Here is an 18,185-nt window from a genome sequence, read left to right on the forward strand (position 1 = left end):
TTGAAATTTAATTAACTGAAACTGACAGCAAGAAATAGATTGAGACAGAGAGACAAACAGACAGGTGTTTTCCCTTATGATCTGGAGTATTTCAGCAGGTGCATGCTGGTATAGGCTACTATATCACCACTTATGCTCAAAAATTCCATCTGATCTCACCCTCTACATTACCATAAGATGCATGCAGCCAGAATTCTTTAAGCAGCAGGTTTTCATAAATGCTGTCGATCACAGATTTCCCACCAGAAGCCCACTGGCAATCCAGTCGCGCCAAAAACAGTGTACTTACTGTCAGTGATGCAAATAACGCCCAGCAGCAAGCAATAAAACCATTACACTCGGTGATCTATACACATTGCGATATTTCCCCTAAATGACACAAGCGTGTTACATGATGCAAGACAACATTTGTAAATGTTTCTCTTTTTGAGAAAACATGAATTGCTGTGTAATATTTGTTTTCTTCTGCTAGACATGTTCTAATGGAATTTCCATCCCTATAACAATAACTGCTCATACTTAGGGTTGGGATTTGAGCAAGCACCCCTTACCCTAAGTATTAAACTTAAGCTATCTTGTCCAGCACTATTTGACTATCCAGACACCCTTAGATTGCCTGTTGAGGAGATGTGTACTGTTACTTTGATTGGCAATCTAACTTACAATTTTCACCTGGTGGACAATAAAACGAGAGATGACTCACATTGAAAGGGAAACCCAAGCCATATCTAGGGGCCAGAAGATTGTAGAAACTTCATAGAGACTGAGTTGGGTCAGTAAGTGACCACCTAGCAATGCATTTGAACCAGTTGTTATAGAGCTCTTGGCAATGATCTTGTCAAACATATATCACAAGACCAAAACAAACACTCTAACATCTCCTTTAGTGCCTTAAAAACCTAACTTTTAATAGTCTGTTCATTTAGAGATGGAGTCAACAGAATAAGACGATCCTGAATTCTGGTTGCATACTCATTTGATTGGCTTGTCTTGAACAGATTTGAAGACAACATACTTCATCAAGTGAGCATCTGTGAATATTCAAAATTCAGTGCAAGCCCTTGAAAACACACGCTGAGTGATTTCTGATGTGTGCGTGTGTGTGTGTGTAGGAGGAGTATCCAGTAAATGCAACACAATAGAAAAATATCCATTCACATCTCTGTGGCTTTGCGTCTTACTCATACACACTGCCCAGCGAACACAATGACTTGAGAAGATTAGGTGTTAAACAGTGAAAAACATGTGTTGTACCAGTCTTTGTTCAGTAAAGACGCGACTTTCCCGCACAGAACATCCCACTAAACATTTCTGGACTGATCTTCAGAAAGATGCTTTTCAACACTGTTCGCAAATCTCTGACATCGGACCGTGTAGTTTGCATTTACACGACATCAATCTTTATTGTGATGAAAAACTTTATTATGTGGTCACTCCCATTTATTCATTATGGACCTTTCTTTGGTGCAAGATGCTATTTTTTAACTGATGTGCATGAAAGCCATTGGTAGTCTTCTCCAATAAATTAGACCACCTCTCTCTCCTAATACCTGACCTCCAAAGACATGCCAGCAAGCCTGAATGCACGAAATGACTGACAGGTAGAGAGCTTTTCTGATTGACTAAAAAACAGTGGACCGTGGTCAGATTCTTATTGGAGAACAACAGTGCCCGCCCACTTTTTCAGCCACGATTTTCCACAAAATCCTTCATAAAAGAGTTCTAAACCATGAACCAAAGCAACCAGCTCCGAAGTGAATCACAACATTACAAACTTTGTACAGCAAAAAGTATTTGAACTGACATAACGACAAAGGTGCAAGTCTGTGCACTTAATATCTTTCACGATGCCTCTAACTACAATCCCATCAAGCATTGCGAGTGACAAAATTGCATAAAAATGATGGAAACAGGGGACTTTAGGGTGTTGATTATAAGTAAAGAAACCGTATATTGTAGGGTATCTATAGGAATCCAAATAAACATGATTAGCACAGTTAGTGAGCGACTCATGCTGCTCTCACGAGACTTTAGGTAACCGGCGTTTACCTTATAAACACAGCCCTTGTTTGGCAGGCTTAGTTGATTGCGGTTCTCTGATTGGTGGATCTTTCTCTGCTGGACCATGGGTAGTGTAGTTGTTCAACAGGGGCGGTTGCACCAGCTATACGTAAGTTACAACTTAGTCTAGTTGTGGCATAAATGGGCACTAAGTCACAATTTACGCACTACTATATATGTGAGCGTTGCACCATTAAACTAGAGTAACAGGTAGAATGTAACACTACATATAAACTAAATATTCACGTAAGCCTCCGATCAGGAGTAACGATTGGAATAAAAGAGCAGACTGATATTTTATGACATCAATGAACTCATGTTTTGTGTGACAGACTTCAATCCTTTTGACATAGTTTGATGTTGACTTTTACACTTGTTTACATATATGAGAGAGAAAAAAATGTACTTTTAAATGGCTCTTCAGCTTGAAACCGTTCAAACGGTGCCCAGTTTCAAGTTATAACACATTCAAAATATATATAGGATTTAAAAATACAGACATTTTCCAGCCTGTTGTTTTAGTATTTATATATCACCCCTTATTTTTTTTAGATACCAGTTCCTATATATTGTTATTTACACAGGGCAAATATACTATTTATCAAATCTACTTTTAATACATATCGTATTTAAATGGGGATGTAATTTATTACAGCTGACAGTTATGTGAGCAGACAAGGTTTGAACATCAACCATAACAAGATCAAATTGAAGTTCACCGCTTTTTAACACTTCTGTGTACACATTTGAAGGCTGTTTATTGGATCAATACAGGTAAACATCATATTATGCGACTACTCATCACATTACAGAGAGTAATGTGTTAAGACCTACTAGTTAAGTCTTGCCATAAGAACAGGTGATGCAACCAAATAAAGCACTGACTTAGTTACAAACTAACTAGTAGTTACTATGCCCTTAGTGTGAACTTTACATCCCAACTTATGTGAGACCTTACGCACAGCTGGTGCAACCCTAGCAATGAGCTCCAGTATTAAACACGTTTTTATTTATTTATCCCCTTTTCCTCAATTTGGAATTCCCACTACTTAGTAGCTCCTCGTGGTGGCGTGGTTACTCACCTCAATCCGGGTGGCGAAGGACAAGTCTCGGTTGCCTCCGCTTCTGACACTGTCAATCCGTGCAGCTTATCACGAGACTCCACACGTGGAGGCTCATGATACTCTCCACGAATGCACAACTTACCACAAACCCCATTGAGAGCGAGAAGCACTAATCATGACCACTAATCGTGACTCTACCCTCCCTAGCAACCGGGCCAATTTGGTTGCTTTGGAGACCAGACTGGAGTCACTCAGCACACCCTGGATTAAAACTTTCGTCTCCAGGTATGGTAGTCAGCATCAATACTCACTCACTGAGCTACCCAGGCCCCCAAACACATTTTTTTAACAATGAAGTTGAAATAATGTAGACTGATGGCTTCAACAAAGGCTTATGCCATCGATGAACAACCTCTGAGCTCATGGTAGGTCTGTCTTTAAAGCGTTTATAAGTTATCGTTGAAAATCAGTTTGTCTATGGAAAAAAATGAATGGGATTTTTTATTCTGGCACCAAATTGTTGCGCTCTATTGCTGTTTACAGAGCCTAAAATGCTGTCACAGAGAGAAGTGTGAAATCTCAGGACACCTGCTATCAGGCATATCTGTCAAGTAGTGGGGGGGTAGTTCAAACCAAACACAAATGTACATCCACCCTTTACTGTCTCATTTTCATTCATGTCAAACTAAATACGGCATCTTCTCTGACTTAGGTCCCATTGCAAAAGCTTTGTTTTTTATATGAAACTTTGCAGATGACCCACTAAATGCAGAAGATTCAAAGAAGTTCACTTGAATTTGAAGGTGCTTCTCAGATAGCACATGTACATCTCCAGGATGTCTTTTTAAGAATGTTTCATCTGGAAAGCATTGCATTCTAATAAACATCTGCTGAACATCTTTAAAAGATTGATTTACAATCATTCAAAATCATGAACGTCTCATCTTTTGAATGTTAATTTGACATACGTAAGGAACATCTAATAGATGTATTGCAGATGAGCAAACAACCCAAATAAATATGTCTTCCAGATGTAAATGCACACATCATTAATTTGTCTAACAGGCTTGTGATATGAAGAGGATCTTTAGAGCAGCAACTTTCAACATTTCAGGACATGCTCCCCCCTTCGTTTGTTTGTTTATAAGCTTGTGCACCCCACCTCAACCCAACATAAATTGAAAAAGAAATGTGTGCAACCACCCTTAATAAAGTATTTAAATAAAAAGTAAGGTTGTTTACGCTACATGCATACTCAGTGTTGTATAAAGTAACCATTTGTCATACTTGAGTAAAAGTAAAGATACCTTCATAAACTGACTCAAGTATAAGTTAAAGTAGCTCATGAGAAAATGACTTAAGTGAAAGTATTAAAGTATCTGATTTTACATTTACATAAATATCAAAAGTACAAGTACATTTAATAAATTAAGGAACATTTCATTAAACCCATGGCAACTTATTTGCTTGGTGGTACTCATAATGTACACAAAACAGAACACTGCAGAACACAAAGAGTTTTAGAAGAATATTTCAGCTCTATAAGTCCATACAATGCAAGTGAATAGCAGCCAGACATTTCAAGCTACAAAAAGCACATTAAGGAAGCATAAAGATATCCATAATACTACAGTGGTTAAATCCATGTCCTCTGAAGCAATTCAGTTTTAGGTGAGAACAAACTAAATTGCAACTCATTTTCACTGTATATCTTGCCATTGTAATCTCTGGGCAGGATCATGATATCAAGCCTGCTTTCACTTTCTAGTGCTTGACGCATGCGCAGAGCCCAAGATGCCGCTATAGGAAGTGTAATCGAAATTGTAATCCTGATCACCAAGGAGACTGCCAATATATACTATAGCAATGCCAAAACGCACAGCAGAGATCTTGACAACTGCATAACATGCCTTAGCAACCATCCAGAAAACACTAGTTACAACATACTGTAGCATAAATGTGCTACAAAGCGAAAATAACACTTTAGCAACCACCAGAAAACTAGTTTTGCTTAGCCAACGACCATTCACATCTTTTTAAAGTATCAAAATAAATATTGGACATTTTCATGAGCGCTGGTAAGGATTCATACACATCTTACCTTGTTTAAATGTAAAATGTAAACAGATGTGATTGACTTTTATATGAACAGGTCTCCTGGAAAGGTGGGGAACTGATGGCACATAAATTCATTATTATCAGCTTTCATGTTTCAGCCTAAACTTATCAAAATAAATCGTTAAATATATATATTAAACTCACTTGAGCAGTTTCTTGCCTTCCCTATAGTGGAGACAGACAATGGAGCACGTAATTTGGCGCGCTTTTCGCCTGTGATTTTGATTCAGATTCGTGATTCGCAAAACGAATTATTCAGACTGCTTTTGAATATTTTTGTTCAGTTCAAAGGAATCAAGTTGAAAAGATTCGACTCAAATGATTCTTTCAATGAATCATACATCACTATCGCTGATCTGCACGCATTTTTTGCACATACAGCTGTTTTTTTGCTGTGTTCAGTCGCAAAAGTAATGAAAGGGTCTTTGTAGAAATGTATCGGTGTAAAAGTATCAAGTGAAAGTAAAAGTCCCAAGAAATATTTATATTCAAGTAAATTACAAATATTAAAAACTGTACTTAAGTACAGTAATGAAGTATTTGCAACTATACACCTCTGTGCAGGGCTGGACTGGCAATCTGGCATACCGGGCATTTTCCCAGTGGGCCTTCGCACTTTGGGTCCGATCATGGGCGGTCTGGCCTGCGGGAGAACCGAACAGGCCAGTAGTGCGTCCGCGAAACATGCCGAATGGGCCGCGATAATCAAAAATGAGTCACTGTGTTATGCAGAATGGACCACAAAACGCTGCCGCGATTTGCAGAAAAGGACAGTGAACCCCCTTTCAACAACTTTTGGGCCAGTAATATCCCAGGCCGATTTCTCTTCGCAGTCCAGCCCTGCCTCTGTGCATACCGATACATAACCCAGATAGCAAACGTACATCTCCGCGATGTCTGTTGTGACTTTTTTTTCATCTGGAAAGCATCAGCATCAAATTTACATCTCAAAAACATCTTTAAAAGATCAGATTTACATTCTAAATCATAAACATCTCGAAGACATCTTCTGCATGTCTTATTGACATCTGAGAGAAAATGCTTTCTAGACGTATTGCAGATGAGCAAAAAACATAAAATTATTTGTCACTAGGGTGAATCAAAGACTGTTTTGCCTAGGACAGACCACTTGTATTAAAGTGAATGGAAGAAAATGTATTGTCCAATATAGCAGATGTGGAAAGGAAGTCACACCTTACAGATAAAAGACCCAATCACACTTTAGATACAGACATCGCCTGTCAGTCAACTCGAGAACTTAAAGCTTTAGCTGGAACAGACTGAAAAATATATATATTTTAAGCGTGATTTGAGCTAGAGAAGCACACTTTATGATACCATTGTTGTCAGATTTGACTGCTGATATGAAATATGATATTTGATACAGTAATGAATATGACCAACCATTTAGGAGATTTAATTATTTCCCCATTAATGTAGATAGGAGCTGTACTTTAATGTCTCTTGTATCCAGAAAAAACAGCTGCCCTGAAGAATTCCAAGGATGGTCGCTGAGTGGACCTTGGGTGAATTCACAGGTTGAAAACACCCTGCTTTAGAATATCAGTCCAGTAGAAGTGCTGCATCCTTCACAACAATGATTTTATCTGCAGCAGGAGGTTTGGAGACCTTTTTAATACATATTTGAATATATATATATTTTTATTGATAGAAGGATTCATTGAACTGAGCTTATACCGGGCCAGTGGGGGGGCACTCCCTGCGGAAAAAAGAAGAATTATAATAAGAAGAATTACGTTATAAATGAATAACCACTTGCTTGATCTGAACAAAATAGGTGTTGTATTAAAGACTAGAGTCTAAACTCTACAATGCATATAGAGGACCCTACCAATTCATAAATAATGCTTTTAAATTAACTGACAAATATGAGCTGTTTCATTCTCATCATTTGCAAATTTGTTATCACAACAATCATATTCAGAGTTGTTAAAATCCTAAAAAAGATCAGATCGCCTTGTGTTAAACTGTATATTGTCAATAAGTAGAATGCAATGAGCAAATTTGTTTCACTCAGATGCCAAACTACAGTGTCCCACAGACACACATAAATAAGCAGAAGTGTCTTTTTGTAATGTTTTTCCTTATTACACCCTGAAACATACATATAACACAGACAATGATGTACTGCAACTTACAGCAGACTATGCCTATTCAAACGAGCCCAAACACAACATATAAGTAGATCTTGAAATATTTGTACATGGTAAAATGATGCACAAAAGCTTGCTCAACACACATTGTGTCTGTGTGTGTATTGAGTGTGTTCACAAGTCCTAGGACTTTCTGTGTGGAAACACACATCCACAAATGTGCTCATCTAAAGGGATGGGATGCTCCTGAACACATAATATTTCTGTATTTTGTTGTCTAATCCATTCATATCCAATGGCCGGTCATTTTTGACCGGGAACACAAGTGTAACAAAGTGAAATAAAACTATTAAAATTTATAGAAAATGGTCCAATTTTTTTTTTTTTTATGTATGATATGTTAAAGTCAAGGGAATTCATTATAATTGGATTAAGAAAAAAAAAGGTCAGAGACAAAATGACTGGAACACAATATAAGGGTTAAAAATGGTCTGTATCTGCTTTGGAGTCTCTTAATTCTTTTGAAGAGAAGCTTTTGAGAGGCTGGAGGTTCCCATAGAGAGAGAAAAAAACATCTTTCAGGACTCTGAGAAAGCAGGATTACGACAATACTGTAACTCTCGCGTACCGACATGATAAAGCACTCAAGTATGAATGCAGGGCCGGCCCAAACCTTTATGGGGCCCTGAGCAGAATTTGATTTGGGGGCCCCTCGGTGCTGCCAATTTGATTGAATATTGTCAATGCTTGATTATTCGCACACTATAAATCTAACACACCCCTTATCAATTTAGTTGTAGATGTTATTGCTTACAACATACCAATGTCTGCCTGGCATGATTTTACCCTACGGTTATAAATGTAACAGTAGCACACCTATATTTACCCAATCCTGTTGTCCCTCTGTTACCAGTTTTGTGGACTTCCTAGAGAACAATTTGCAGCAGAAGCTGTAGACAGTATAATTTCTTTTTGAATAAGTGAGCAGCTCCACTTAAATTTTTTCCCCATTAATTAACTTTCTGTAGGTGTAGTGGAAGCTTCGGCCATCAGGTTTTTCAGGGAATGTGAAGTTTTCCTTTATAGGCAGTGGCCCTCTGCTTACCAGATCAGTCCTTTCTGAGTCAGATGACCACATCAGTGGATGCACGTGCTGGGAAGTGCTCCTCGCATGCAGAGGATGGACCTGATGAAAGATGAAAATAATAATAAAAGCTAGCCATGTTAGATGTCATATTAAAAGGTAATGCAACTGTCTGTCAAAAACAAAGGCATGGTTTATGCATATAAATATAATGATCTGGGATTGTTGAAAAATCATCATCAGCTGTAGCACTGGAACTTGGGGCAGGTGGCGTTGGTTGTGCCCCACGTCCAAATTATTTCAACAGTGCTCCTAGGGAAGTTTCATAAGAGTTCATATTTGACAGAATATTTGACAAAATATGTTATTTTCTCAACACAAATTATTATACACAGCAGCAAGCCATCTGTACACTTAAACAACAACTCTTAATCTATAACTAGCTAACTGAGGCATAATGATATTGGAATATAATAGCAAAGACCCCAAAATGGTAGACTAATGTAAATAATGTTAAGCTGTTATCAGTACAAAGTTTATGGAACAGAAGCTTATTTTTATTACAATAAATATATACACAGGAAAGTTATTTTTACACAGAATACAAAAACTTTAATCTAAACTTGCTAAGTAATATGTTGTACTATAATATATTAAGATGTCAAGGCTATTTACTGATGTTTAATCAAACTTTCCTAAAAAAGCAGATATGCTACAAAGGCTATGTTAACTAACTAGCCAGCTAATGTTAGCTCTTAACAGCCTAGCTACTTAACATGCCTTTATCGTGCTGTTTTTCTCTTGCTATGTTTTCTTCTTTTTACTTTTCTCTGTACTACCAGAGGATATGTCCTTTTTTGTGACATTGCTGTTTTGCTGTCTGAATGTGCTTGCATCCTGCAGCCCGTTAACATAATATTGCATTTAATATTGCGTTTTGTCTGCGATGGACTGGCGACCTGTCCAGGGTGTCCCCTGCCTTTCGCCCAATGTTAGCTGGGATAGGCTCCAGCCCCCCGCGACCCTGTACACAGGATAAGCGGTTGACGATGGATGGATGGATGGATGTTGCGTTTTGTATTGACAGTATAATCACAAAAAAAAGTGCTCTTGGGGGCCCCCTGGTGGCCACCGGGGCCCTAAGCAGCCGCTTAGTTCGCTTATGCCTTGGGCCGGCTCTGTATGAATGAATGAAAATACGAAAGTGAAATACACAATACTGAGACACTGACATAAATACAGAAATGCTGTATTATTTAAATACTGATTAGTCTACTCTCAGGAGTACAACTAGACCACATTAATTGTTGATCTCGACTAAGAACTCTTGATTTTAGGTCACTGTGGTGGTCTCATGAAGGATCTCAGTCAGAGCTCTGAGCTGTTTGTGTTCAGATCTGCCTGTTGAAATCAAACAGTTCTTGAGGTAGCACTAAATGGCACTCAACCAACATTTTTTTTTTCCCTCATGCGCTTGGAGAAACAGGGTGAGGAGCAGATTTTGACAACCGCCCACGTGAGAAACATGTTCTGCCAAAAAGACGTATTTTTAAATGGCTGGAACTGCTGAGCAGAAGGTCAGACATTTGATCAAAGCAGCTTTCGGAGTGTTAGAGAGACTCAGGAAAGCCGATCAGCCCAATTCTGATGTGACAAAGAGAACTTAAGACAAAGAATGAATAAACAACAAGCAACCCACTCAGCTCTGCTTCACTGTGAACTTGTTTTGATTGTAAGTCAATATACAATATACTGTTGCCCCAAAAAGGTATTTAGACGCCTAATCAACTCTTATGTATGAAAGTCAAGGTGAAAAAGAAAGAAAGGTTATGAACCTTTGCATAACGTTCAAAATAAAAGGCAATTTCCACATTTGTTATTATCCAACTTAAAAGGCAACATAGTGACAGATTGAACTACACATGTGGTTACTCTGCTGGGACATCTGTGTGAAGTTGAACTTGATGGGAACAGACGTCACACATACATAGGGCTCAGGTGGTGGAGCGGGTCGGCCACTAATCGGGTTGGTGGTTCGATTCCCAGCCCACACGACTCCACATGCCGAAGTGTCCTTGGGCAAGACACTGAACCCTAAGTTGCTCCCAATGGCAGGCTAGCGCCTTGCATGGCAGCTCTGTCATCACTGGTGTGTGAATGAGATGCAGTGTAAAGTGCTTTGAATACTGTTAAGGTTAAAAAGGTGTTATATACTGTAAGTGCAGACCATTTACTCTAGAAGTGGTCTAGTATTATTTGTTTGCCAATGCATGCAATAAGTGTGGCTTAAGTGTCCAAATTACAGATAGGCAGAAAGAAAATAATTACGTTAGTATTAAATGCAAATATTATAACAGAGTCATACTATATTTAAAAAATAGGTTTTATTTTGATGCCCCATATAATGAAGAAATATTACTCGGTAATAAAGTGTCTTCTCCACAGGCATCCTGAATACACAAATACATATAACATGATATCACAGTATAAAAGATTACATATCTTAAACACAGAATGCAGTATACATTGAATGCATTAATGCAAACAACAGGTCCATTGAGACGCCAGCGTCAGTGAACAATGGAGTTGATCCGACAGCGACATCTGGTGGCTGCTGTGAGAAATTGCCTTGGTGTAATTAAATAAAAGCAAAATCTTATTTGCAATCGAACAAACACCTGGAAGATGCTACTCTTGTTTCTCAACAGTACAGCCACACCTGCAGTCAGACAGGTTTATTACAGTGGTTGCAGAGGACCATAACTCTTTTGGTTAATCTCAGGGAAAGTTTGTTTAGTGTCCACACTAGCAAGACCTGGACTCAAGGGTCCCTTGACTGGTGAACAATTCCATGATTTGCAACAGTTGCTTTTACATAACATTTCCAACCACAGACATTTTATAGAGTTTGGTTATCACTTTTTGCCTGACAATAAAAGTGAATCCTTTTGTGGTTTGAAGAACAAGTTCCAACTTCAGTTTCCTTGTCTGCTGCATACTTGCGTAATGCAGACAACTCATTGCAGTTCAGTTTTTGATACGCTTGCTTGTCTCCCTCTCTTTGAGAGCTCTGTCTGGTTTGTAGTTTCAGTCTGACTGATCTGTGAGTTGATCCATGATGTGTTCGTCACCCTCGGGGGATTTCACGCTGTCTGTACGGACAATGCAGGTGGGCCGATGGAGGTTGAGCATCACAATGAGTTGCTGTCTCTCTGATTTCAGCTCCTCAATCTGAGATTTCAGCCCGGAGTTCAACATCTCCAGCCGTTCTGACTCCTAGAGAACCAACATGAAAGCATTCAGCCAATAAAACACCTTAATCCTGTCTCAATTATAAAATAGTTGAAAAACAACCACGATTCTACTGATAACACTTTATTTGACAGTGTCGTTTATGTAACGGTGTATTTGGGTAACTGACAAAAGTACACCAGGATTTTAGGTTAAAGGAATATTCCGGGTTCAATATAAGTGAAGGTTGTGTGGCATTATGTTGATTACCAGAAAAGTTGATTTAGGCACGTAACCTTTTCTTTAAAATAAGCAAAAATCAAGGTTACAGTGAGGCACTTACAATGGAAGTGAATGGAGCCCATTTTTGGAGGGTTTAAAAAAGGCAGAAATGTGAAGCTTATAATTATATAAACACACATGCATTCATTCTTCTGTTACAACAGTGCATTATTTGAGCTGTAAAATTATTTCAATTGTCATTTCTAATCATTTTACATTATATCGTCATGGTAACAAAGTTGTAAAACTGGCTAGAACTTCACACAGAAATGTTAGTTAGTGATTTTATCACACTAAAATCACGTAAACACACATAATGTTTATGTTTTGTGTCGACACTTTTGAAAAAGTGAGTATTTTTACATTTAAAAATTGGTCCCCATTCACTTCCATTGTAAGTGCCTCACTGGAACCAGGAGAGTTTAAATAAATTGTGGCAATCAATATTATGCCACAAATGCGGTCAATAGAGCTTAACTTGTATTGAACCCGGAACATTAAATGGATATAGGTGTATCAAAGAAATGCTGAAACTGGTCGCCATTTCAGTTATTCACCACTTTTAATCAATTTGATTTTACTTGTTCCTGCAGTGTGACAAATAATTATTTGAAAGTACAATGTAAAATAGTTTTAGGGTAATATGCAAAGTCATGGCAGTCATTTTTTTAAATTGACCTCATTTAGATAATGCCACAATATAATTAAAATTGATACTATATTTCACAGTTCATGATGAGGACAATCACACCACAGGATAATGTGCTCATTTAATCATAAATTGATAAAAATAAATATGTATAAAATTTGAATAAATTATTTAATGGTTAAAAAGTAAAAAATAAATGGCCATTTTTGTGGACAGTAAAATGACGTTTTAGTGATTTCTGAGTAATTAACTATTTGTAATGTGTAATTATAATGTAGCGCTGGTTGTACTTATACTATTATTGCTAAAGTCATTTATAGAAACTTGTAATATGTGCAACATGGACAGTATAAAATAAAGTGTTTCCTCCTTTTATTACAAACACTGATCTGATGGTAATTCATTAGAATTGTATTACTTTTTGCAACTCACCTTCTGGAGACAGTCTGTTCTTTCCTTCTTTCTGTTCCGACAGCGAGCGGCTGCAACTTTATTTTTTTCTCGCCTTCTTTTTTTGCGTTCGTCATTGTTGTCATCAATCTGCAGGTCAGAGGTTCAGATGCGATACTTTAGAAATCAGCTTATTCATTTACGCTCAGTGATATTACACATAAGTTTGCTTCCATGTTTCAAAATTGTATATTGATGCAGTACATATGGAGTTCACACGTGCACAAGGCAACTCAAAATATATTATACATTTTGATCATATTAATTATTATAATACCAATAGTTTTTAATTAATTTATATACATGTGTGTGTATGTTTTTATTTTAGGTTTTAAAAACAAGATAAAGAAAGCTAAACTGATCTGTGAAAAACACACTCTTCTTAAAGACACACAGCCTATTTTACTTCTGTCCACTAGGTGTCAGTCTAGGCCAAGTCAAAATAAAAAAAACTTTCAAAAGATGCTTTCTCAAACTGTAGCACAGACCGTATAATGCTGTAACATTGAATTTGAAACAATTCAATATTTTTGTTATAATAAAAGTTCTAATTACAGACATAATAGATACAAGCACAAAGAAAAGTTACTTTTAGGTTGTCTCTTGTAACAGGGTTTCTTAGTTCTTCGTTAGTAAATATCATGTTAATTTCTCACCTCACCCTTGATGACACTCAGTGGTCTCTTGGAGTGTCGGTTTAGGATGCTGAGAGGAGACAGGACAGCACCTATACTGTAGAGTCCGGCTAGTTTCAGCTGGTCTGTGAGAGTGGTGGCGGGAATGCCAGCCAATGGGCCGACACTGGGCAGAGAACCGGCCGTAACCATGGGATCAGGGATTTGACCAGGCATCATTGCTGATAAGAAAGAGAGGATGTAATTATTAATCATTGTCATACAGAGAATTTTAAAGAGTGTGTTACATATACAAGTGCAACTATGGCTCTGTTCAAACGCCTAGTGAGCTGACATTGCTCAAAGTCTGAGAACAACTTTTTACTTCAGAATAAGACTGATATGAGGGCTGTCTTCATCAAGTACAGTGGAAAGCCACAGATAATAATGAAGTTTCCACATGAGGAACACATACTCTGTAAGTGTGCTTCTCAGAGAGTTATAGGGAAACTTCAAGATTCCCAAGTGCAAAACAACACCTACACATTTTGAAACTGAGGCTCAAAAACAGCCCTTGAATTGTCTGAAACAAGGCCATTACAGGATTCTCTAACAGAAGTTATGCTAATGTTTCTGGCCTGACAAGCTAATGCTAATAAATGAAGCTGATCTGCAGCAGAGATGAAAATATAAAAATGATCCTAGCGGTCACCTGCACATATCTTAACACTGACTTCTGTGCAACTCAAGTGCATACTGTGTATATTCTACTCATTTGAAGAGATTTAACAATTAATTTATTTTTAAGGTAACACGTTACAATAAGGTTGTATTTGTTAATGCATTAGGTTTATATTTTTACAGCATTTATTAATCTTGAAAAAATACAATTGTTCATTGTTATATTACGTTAGTTCATAATGCATTAACCAATGTTTACGTATACAAATTTAAAAATATATTAGTATACAGCATGTGGAAATTAACATTAACCAAGTTTAATAAATGCTGTAAAAGTATTGTTCATTGTTAGTTGATGTTAACAAATGAAACCATATTGTAAAGTGTTCCCATTTTTTATTTGACCTTTACCCAACCAAGCAATGTGTGCCATTTCACATCCTAAAAATTTTATCAACTGGACAAAGAAAAATGATCACAGCAATTGCAAAAGATATTTCATCATTTTAGGCTACTGAATTTTACAGTGTCATTGTTCATTTCAAAATCACATTTTAAAAATAACTGAGAAATGTAATGAAATGTCCAAACTGCACACGCACGTGGAGCTTTTAAATACTTTTATTTTAGGACAATTATATGTGCAAAGGGGAAAGTGCATATTTTAAAAGGGCTTATTTTGTATTATTATTTACATTTATGTTTATTCTAGTTCACTTAAATAATCCTTCAGTGTAACAAATAGCCTATATGTTTAAAAGTACATATATTGCATTTCTCTCAATTCGTTTAAAGCCATAAAACCTGCTGGTATAAGAAACAGGTTGTATAAGACGTTGTTGGATAATATGAAGTTTTTATGTACCATATCACATTGACTGATTGAAACATTTTATGTCAACTACCCTGGGAAAATAACATTTCATTGCTTTTACATAATTGGATTATGGACATCAGTTCCACATAATGAAAATGTAGGCTTTACTTAAATGTTTTGTGTTGCATGAACCCAAAGGAATTAAGTTAGTCTCACTTAAATTAGATCTGTCCAAATTACTCCAATCAATTTAACAGCTTGCTGCTAGCTAGCAACACCACACATAAACATTTTGTAGTTATTGTTTTGTTCCGTATAATAAAGATGATGCTGTTGAAGATCTGTTGATCCTCCATCAGTCTGTATGCTTATGATCCTTAACTTTTTGCATTTGTCTGTATATCATAAACCATCCTCGCTCTTCTCCACAATGGTAACCGCCGAAAAACATCCACAATCATAACAGAACATAAAACACTAACAAGTCTCCTCCTATTTTCATTTTGTGTAGAAATACATTAAAATAACACTTAATTTCAATGACATTTTAATTTACAGTCCCAATCCAGTCTCATACAAAGCATGCTGGGAAATGAAAATCCCTTGTCCTGTTTCAGAAACACTTTGATAAAATTAACATTTAAAATATCTGTTTTTTAATTTTTTTATTTAACGCTGCCCCCTTAAATTCTTTGGCCAGTTCATGAATAATTAATTTGAATTTATATTATGGATTTGAAAGAATTAAAAGGACAGTTTCATGCCTATCCTTGCATTTTTCACCTGGTCGACGTTGATAGGGGGTTTTAAAAAGTTATTAGTAATAAGGAATGCAATTACTTGACAGGAATATAAATTACACTGTAGAAGATATAATTAGTTGCTAGTAATTAATTACTTTTTTTAGAGGAACTTATCCAACACTGATTCAATTCAAACCTTTATTTAACCAGGATTCAATAGAGCTGCTTTCCATTTCTGTATGTGTTTGACACTCAAATCAACTATTCAACTGTAATCAAACTATTTTCTCCATAGAGTTGAATGCTAAATTGTTTCATACAATAGCCCAGTAAACAACACGTCTGTCTCAGTCATGTATTAAGGATGCACCTGCAATTCTGCAATTGACAAAGTCATTTGAGGCCGTTATTGGTGAATGTCTTTTGTTCTATCGAGTCCCAGCACTCTTATGTAACTGGAGCAAACAACTGCAGACCGGATGAAACTTTCCCTCCCATTAAGCTCAATGTTTAATATGTTTAACAGCTACAGATGCTTAAAAACATGAAGACTCTTTGGTCCTGCTCGAGCTTTAAACCGCGTATGATATTGTCTTATAAAGCAATATTTTTCTGCTGTGAATGCTGCTAAGTAACTCTGCCAAAGCTCTGCTTCTGTCACTAAATAACCCATAAAATAGCAGTAAATTAAAGCACTTACTTGTTTTTTAGCGACGAGCTCTTGACTGTTCGACCGTTCAGTCCGTTTGTGGAATGATTCGCGTTGCATCAGCGGGTTTAAGTATCGATGAGCGCGCTGGAATGCGGAACTCTCCTTGTCCTGACGTCAGCACACATTATAAAAATAAGATGAGCTTTCGGCCCCGCCTCCTAGCAACCAAAAACACACAACACAGCAACGAGCGGGACTCCCTATTGTTTGTGTCGCCGCGAGCGGGATATCCCATCAAAACATACACAAATGACGACGATGAACTCATATCTGAATCTCATTATGATGAAAGTTTAGGAAAATTCGAGTTTAAGTTTGGACTGAACTTGAGATAAATTCCACAGTTCCACAAATAATAGCTTAATCTTAAAGCTCTTAAACGTCTGTTATCAAATTACACAAGCTGTCTGCTGTGATTGACGCATTATTAGTACGATCGATGGTAATATAGGGTTACCAATGATCACTTATGTAAATATTCATATTATCTTGAAATTATCAATAAATAATATTAATGTTGCTGTCTAGACTACGAAGTCCCCAAAAAGTATTTGGAAACTTACAATGTCTGGATTTAGTCATTATTTAGATAACAAAACATTAAACCAAGTGCCGTTTGGTTTAAAGATAGCACAAGCACAATTCATTTTTTCAAGCAAAATGTTTCACAAAATGTTTTTTGTATAAAAAATGTTATTATGTAAAAAATTATTTTAAGATTTACACATTTAAATGTAATTTAATTTAGTAACCTTTAATCAAATAAAATATTTAGGAACTAAATGCAACTAAATCTATAAAAAAAAACTATTAATAAAATTGAAATGCATAAATCTTACAAATATGCTAATATTTACTCACTGAGCACTTTTTAGGAGCATGTACACCAAGTTATTCATGCAATTATCTGTTCAGCCAATCGTGCGGCAGCAGTGTAGTGCATAAAATCATGCAGATACTGGTCAGGAACTTCAGTTAATTTTCACATCAACCATCAGAATGGGGAAAAAAATGTGATCTCAGTGATTTGAACCGTGGCATGATTGCTTATGACAGACGGGCTGGTTTGAGTATTTCTGGGATTTTCACACACAACATTCTCTTCAGAATGGTGCCAAAAACAAAAAACATCCAGTGAGTGGGAGTTCTGTGGACCAGGGGCGGACTGGACATAGGGAGAACCGGGAATTTTCCCGGTGGGCAGGCCGCAAAACGGGGCCATACGGCGGCGATAAGCTGAAATGGGCTCCCGCATTATGCTGAACCTGCTGAATGGCTGAAGAGGGCAGCAAAACGGTATGCAGAAAAGGAACATCTTGTTGATGACAGAGGTCAACGGAGAATGGCCAGACTGGTTTGAGCTGACAGAAAGTCTACGGTAACTCAGATATCCGATATTGAAGTAAGCAGAATCGCATCTCAGAATGCACAACATATTGAACCTTGAGGCAAATGGGCTACAACAGTAGAAGACCACATCAGGTACAACTTTCTTCAACTTACATTCGTAATATTAACAGTCTCTAACATGTTTTAAGCTTACATACATTTAATATTTTTCCTAT

The 18,185-nt window shown here is 37.0% G+C and overlaps 1 protein-coding gene across 1 annotated transcript; it reads right to left on the bottom strand.

Annotated features, from left to right (window-relative positions):
- Positions 1 to 10,824: 10,824 nt before the first annotated feature.
- LOC127624126 (jun dimerization protein 2-like) lies at positions 10,825 to 16,705 on the bottom strand. The gene is made up of 4 exons (XM_052098797.1): positions 16,609 to 16,705; positions 13,710 to 13,909; positions 13,036 to 13,143; positions 10,825 to 11,717 (listed from the first exon to the last, which is right to left on the bottom strand). The coding sequence occupies exons 2-4, from the start codon at positions 13,905 to 13,907 to the stop codon at positions 11,529 to 11,531; spliced, it is 495 nt and encodes a 164-aa protein (XP_051954757.1). The 5' UTR covers positions 13,908 to 13,909; positions 16,609 to 16,705; the 3' UTR covers positions 10,825 to 11,528.
- Between the last annotated feature and the right edge of the window lie 1,480 nt (positions 16,706 to 18,185).

The sequence above is a fragment of the Xyrauchen texanus genome, chromosome 30 (assembly GCF_025860055.1).
Source record: "Xyrauchen texanus isolate HMW12.3.18 chromosome 30, RBS_HiC_50CHRs, whole genome shotgun sequence".
NCBI lineage: Eukaryota > Metazoa > Chordata > Actinopteri > Cypriniformes > Catostomidae > Xyrauchen > Xyrauchen texanus.

Excerpts from the sequence above, each read along its gene's own strand:
- LOC127624126 (XM_052098797.1), bottom strand. The coding sequence starts at position 13,907 with ATGATGCCTGGTCAAATCCCTGATCCCATGGTTACGGCCGGTTCTCTG. Across the intron at positions 13,144-13,709 it reads TGAGTGTCATCAAGGGTGAG|ATTGATGACAACAATGACGA; the intron begins GTGAGAAATTAA and ends TCTGACCTGCAG. Across the intron at positions 11,718-13,035 it reads GAACAGACTGTCTCCAGAAG|GAGTCAGAACGGCTGGAGAT; the intron begins GTGAGTTGCAAA and ends TTGGTTCTCTAG.